This window comes from Physcomitrium patens, chromosome 6, assembly GCF_059467195.1.
Source record: "Physcomitrium patens ecotype Gransden chromosome 6, ASM5946719v1, whole genome shotgun sequence".
In the NCBI taxonomy this organism is placed as follows: Eukaryota; Viridiplantae; Streptophyta; class Bryopsida; order Funariales; family Funariaceae; genus Physcomitrium; species Physcomitrium patens.
In genome coordinates this window covers 17,093,028-17,099,177 of record NC_143415.1, presented here as the reverse complement: position 1 = coordinate 17,099,177, position 6,150 = coordinate 17,093,028, and the positions used below count along the sequence as shown (strand labels likewise).

At 31.8% G+C, this 6,150-nt stretch overlaps 1 protein-coding gene across 1 annotated transcript; it reads left to right on the top strand.

Moving 5' to 3' along the window:
- Nucleotides 1-391: 391 nt before the first annotated feature.
- Nucleotides 392-2,071, top strand: LOC112283084 (calmodulin-like protein 3). Its single transcript, XM_024521380.3, has one exon. The coding sequence runs from the start codon at nt 848-850 to the stop codon at nt 1,601-1,603; it is 756 nt and encodes a 251-aa protein (XP_024377148.1). The 5' UTR covers nt 392-847; the 3' UTR covers nt 1,604-2,071.
- Nucleotides 2,072-6,150: the final 4,079 nt, after the last annotated feature.

The window sequence follows — 6,150 nt, the reverse complement described above, 5'->3', positions numbered from 1 at the left end:
AACGGTTCCGCTGACACAAGATCTGAGAGGACAACAGCCATTCATACAATTTGTTTGGCAATCATCTCTCGTCCCATGGGGTGTGGGCCATCTTGAGCATTAAAGTAATGGTTCGTCCCCAACTTCCACGAAGCAGCACTGATACCTCGAGACCCCGCCCTTACGTTCCCCAGAACACTAATCAACGTTCCCTAAGGTCGAAAAGCATAAGAGCACGTCGAAGGAGCAGTGCAGCTTCCCCTCCGGAAGCGTGAGAAACCTTGCTTTTAGAAATGGGCCATTTCTGTAATCCAATCCAACGAATACGTAGATTTGCTGTCCACTTCCTCCGTAAATGAAACTCTTTTGTTAAGAGTCATTTAGCAAAATCCATGATTCGAAGAGATCTGCAATGCAAAGCGTCACAAGTCGTACGAGTTGGTGCTTCCTTTACAGAAGTATCGGTGCGGCAACGGCATTCTATGCGTATACCGCACTACCGTACTGCCAGAGAGCTGTTGAGCTCGCACTTCGACGTCAAGTAACGCAGAGCGAATCGCGTGATTGTGTGTGTGTGTGTGTGTGGAACTTTTAATTCTGCGCTCGCTATAAGATCGGGAGGACTACGAGTGCTGCTTGAGGTTGTCGAGGGTTGTGGTTCGACTCGTTTTCTGTAGATTAGTATCCTTCTATTGCATGCAATCCCTTAGTGAGTTTGAGGCTATGGTTCATGTCCGCTTAGATTTGGACGCTGTGGTCCTGTGAACCGGTGGTAGACCGTACGTTTGTTCGATCGGCTCAAGTTGGAGTTTGTCTATTACGATTACTCTCAAGTTTTGTGCGTTTTCGTGCTTTGAAGCTGGTCAAGATGAAGGTCCCGTTCTTCTCGAAAAGTAAGAAGAGTCAGTCCGACGTGCACTTGGCCATTTCGTCATGTTCGCGAGGCTCGGGCAATGTGGAGACGTTGTGCTCAGGTTCTTCTTCTTTTGCCTCATCTTCCCAGGTTTCGTCTACGGAAAAGAAGCTCAAGAAGATGTCTTCGTTCTCAGGGCCGCTTGATAAGCTGCGGAAGTCTTCCTCATTCTCCAGTCTGACGATGCCTGTGAGGCAGAGTTCTGGGAAATTGTTCAGTTTCAATTTAATGCGTCAAAAGAGCGGTACACAGACTCCTACAGGGTACTGTAAAGAGCTCACAGGAATTTTCAAATACTTCGATAAGAATGGCGACGGCAGGATATCTGCGGCCGAGCTTGGTCACGTATTGAGGGCACTCGGAATCCGATCCTCTGACGAAGAGCTCGAGGCGATGGTGCGCGAAGTGGACTGCGACAACGACGGCTTCATCGACTTAGACGAGTTTGCTAGGCTTTATAAGCTGACTCAGGAGGCGACAAGTGACGAAGAGAGCGAGCATAAAACATTGGAAGCTGCCTTCGACGTCTTTGATTTAAACAAGGATGGCTTCATTTCTGCCACAGAACTGCATAGAGTTCTCTCCGACCTAGGAGAGGTGCTTACGGAGGATGACTGCCGTACCATGATAAGCAGCGTGGACAGGAATGGTGACCAACTCGTTGATTTCTCCGAGTTTAAGTATCTTATGCAGGACGCCCGTGTTTACTGAGATGGGAACTCATCTTGGCGGCTGTATACATTTGATTGGCATTGAGTTGCATTTGAGATGTTCTTATAGGAGGTTAATCCCCTATTGGAGATGTGAGCGTTTAGTTTTTCAGACCCTTTCACAGCCTTAGAGGTGGCATATATGACATGGTGTTGACCTTCTGGACATGGACCGATCTTGTACTGATCGGAACGAGGCGTTTGTAACATAAGATTTTCCTGCTTCCAGTTATTCTGCTGTATTACAGGAATCTACATGAACTTGATCATACCTGATTGAAGTTTAAGATTAGAGTAGTATGTGGCGCAGAAGGCACTTAGAACATCTCAACGATGCCTGTCGCGTGCAAATTAGTTGGCCATAAGCTGGAATACAGTGTGCCCTCAACATGACTCACTTGAATTTTTTAATATTTGCCCTGGCCAACTAGAGTCAATAAGAACAACCCTTAGTGGAACGCTTCCTGCCTCCGTATGGCCGCGTCATTATGCGTTAAGTTTAAATTGGCTCACAGTTATATTCTCATCCTCTCTTATACTTCATTTTCACTACATTCCCCTGCATTGAGCAGAAATCGAGTACCTCACCTCCCTACGACAAACTCAAAGCATCCCTCACTCAACCAGATTATGCGACGTGGGTTTCTTGACACTTTTATCGAAAATCGCTTGATCACAGTTAATCCGACGCTCAGTGCCCTTCCCTGCACCCCAAGTCAGTAATGATCAAACCTTCTAATACAGCGCGTCAAATTCTCCTGCTGATTCTAATGAGGTATGCAACTAACCAGTGTGCACAATTTGGATTGATGAGCTGTTCTACCCTCTGATCACAACCATAGCGTAGTGTTTGAAACTTTATCCATTCTGAAACCCTCGACTAGAGATTCATAGACAGAATCTGGTTCACCTCCGCTTGTGGCCGAAACTTTCCTGTATGCAGCTAATAGGTAATTGGAGTCAGCTGTAGGTTAGCAGTAGCACATACTCACCAGTTCTGCGAGGTTGTGAAACATGAGGCAGTTGAAGGAAGAGTGTATGTTGTGCACATCGTGCACCATTAAAGTTGATATTCTAGTAACAAATGAAATCGCCCATCTGATTGTTGTCATCATTCCTGATGCAAACTTCTGAACAATATAACAACTACACTAGAGCTTAGAAGCTTAGTTGTTGCCACGTTTGAAAGTCCATGTTTTGAAATTTGCGGCCTTATCTTTGCATAAGCATACAAGTCATTCTTAAGGAAAGTGTTCAAATTTCATTTTGTTCCATTTAAAAATAATTAATTGTTTTTAAATGTTGGGGATTCAACTAAAATGATTAATTTTATATTTGATAATATAAAATTTAACCAATTTAAGCACAAACATGTAAGAAAAATCAGATTCAAGAAAATGTTCAAAATGAAGTATAATTGATTTTTTTTTTTTTTTTTTTTTTAAATCTTGGTAATATCTGGTGAAATCAAATCTGGACTCTCTTATCTATCATTTTAATCATTATTATTATTGATCCTAGCAATAATTTGTATAGTTTCTAATGTAACCAAATTTTTGTTGTAATTAGGAATACTTCTAATTGTTTTATGTTCTAATTGTCCTTGTCTAATTTTTAATTCTAACATAGTGTAAAATATTTCAATTAGAATCAAAGCCAAGAAATAATAAATTTTTAAATAAAATTTCATTATTATATAATATTAAAATATAATAAAAATTAATTTATTAACATTGATATAATATTAGTATACCGATATATGTTTTAAGTATTAAAATTTGTACTAATAATGATATGTTGTAATAAACAAAAGAAAACCTTTTAAGACTAATAAGTATTCTTTTAAAGGAAAAATGAATAAATGAATAAATAAATAAATAAATATACCATTACTATCTTTATTATGGTCTGACTTTTGAATTTACAATGAATAATTTAAAACATGATCAATATATTGCACAACTAATTGTGACATAATAGATTCATTTTACAAGTAATATTTTCAGAGTTTATTTTATTTATATTACTTATTAGTTTTTTTATAATTTTTTTATTCTTAAGATTTCTGAAATTAAAATTTAATGTTAGATTTTATTCTTAAATTTTTTTAGTATAAATATTATATTTTAAAATCTAATTAAAATCTGAATTAAAATTAAAATATAAGAACTCATACATAACACTCATTTAAGATGCACAAAATTATATTAAAATTTCAAATTGAACTTAAGTACCAAATACATGTCCTTATATTTATTTCTATATTTAAATAAACTATAAAAACTCATATATTATTATACTACATTATACAAACACTCTTATATCATAACATTATATATTTTTAAACTCAAACATAATCCATAAAATTATCAATTAAAAATTGAATAAAAAATAAATAATATAAATGATTTTACTTTAATAATTGTTCTATGTTCTAAGTACTCTTAATTCCACCTCTAAATACAAAGAATTAATTAGTTTTTTGTATTTTTTTACTTGATTAATTTATCAAGTAATTTCTATTTTTATCTTTTCAAATTTTTTTAAAAAATAGTTACTAATTGCTGATTATTGAATATTTAATATTCAATAATACTAGTTGCATTATATTAAGAAAATACTACATTATTAATTGTAGGCAATAATCAAAAGTAGAAGATTTGTTCAAAGATATTAATTTTGAAAATAAAGTTAATTCATGAAAAATCTATTTCTTAGCACTTAAATTTTTTAAAAGACTTCATAATACAAGAATTTGATTTTTTAGACATTGAACAATGCTTTATTCAAATTTATGGACCTTAATGTAAAATCTACTCAATACTTTATTTATTATAAGGTTTTTAGATTCAATCATTTATTTTAAAAAAATCAAATGGGAGAACAATGATTAATTTGATAGCATTTTAGACATTTTAATTTATCCAAAATTCTAAAAAAATAATTAATAGAGAGCCTTGTGAGATTTTATTTATGAAATCAAGTCACTCTTCTTTTGCTTGTTTTTTATTTTGTGCTTCAAGGTAAGTATTTTAGAACAATTTGAAAATCATATATATACACTTAAAATTTAAGGCGGCTCAAATGCCATGATTTTTAAGCAAAGTGGTACAAAAGAAGAAAAAAGGGAGGAATTTAAAACCAAAAAGTCCTAAATTTGACTCCTTCTATATATTAAGATTGATGGTTTAAACTAATGCTTGATAATAGTATTAATTTCATATTTAGTTTTGACTCTTTTCTACTTTCTTTCTTTGGATTTTGGACACATTTAATATTTTAAAACTTATCCAAAGTGATATTTGGATGAATTCTAATTCCTAATATTCATTTGTGTTTGATTCCATTATCAAAGTAGTTTTACTTTGGTTATGTAGGTGTAACAATGTGGGGCAATTTGGAACATACTTTCTTTTGGTTCTATCTTTTTATTTTTTAAAATTTTGAGTCTTGAATTCTTTGAGTAAAAATTAGCATGTGTATGAATATTTTTAGATTGTCTATTAGTTTCTTTGAAATTCTTCTTTTAGAATTGTAGGAACACAAGTAGTATATGATTTTCAACAATACTTATTTTCTTTGGGATTGTCAAAGATATGAATTAAAAAAAAACCAAAGAGTCCATACAATGTTGTAACATTAAAAAAGAATAAATTTTACTTAAATATAGTTATAATATTAAAAATAAAATGGCTATTAATAAAGATAAGAAAACTAAAGACTTATAAAATAAGGCGAAGAATAAAAAATGCTTTGATAAGAATGAGGAAGGCATTACTCTTGTCTCTATATATACTATATAACTAGAAGCTATATTATTATACATTGTGAAGTTTTCTCAAGAATGCACTAAGCACTTTGCTATGAAAGATAAAATAGAACTTGCAACAAGAAAATTCTAACAACTCTAATAGAATCCTAAAATAAATTCAATTAAATTATAATAATATTAATTAATTTTTAATTAAATTCCAAAAGAGTCTTAAAGAACTAAAAAAATAAATATAAAGAAATTATAAATTAATCTTAAATATATATATATATATATATATATATATATAAAATAAAGATTTTAAAAAAAATTAAAATAATTTAAAATATTAAAAATAGAAATCTTAATTTAATCTTAGTTAAATCCTAATATAATCTTCAAAAAATCCTAATAAAATCCTAAACCAACTTTAATCATATACTAAACAAATTCTAATGAAATTCTAAATCAATTCTAACTAAATCCTAATAAAATCTTAACTAAATCCTAATCAAATCCTAAATCCTAACCAAATCTTATATCAAATTCTAAGAAAATCCTAAAAAACCTTTATCAAGTCCTAAATAAACTCTAAATAAATCCTAAATAAATATTAAATCTAAATTAATCCTAATCAAATTCTAAATCTTAAACAAACTCTTAACAAATTCTAGAAGAGATTGAAACCTCAATAACTAATGACCAAATCATTAATATTAATTCGAAATTTTCATACTTTTCAACAACTAAGTTGAAAATAAGTATAAAAAAATGAGATCAATTGTATTTATCAATTG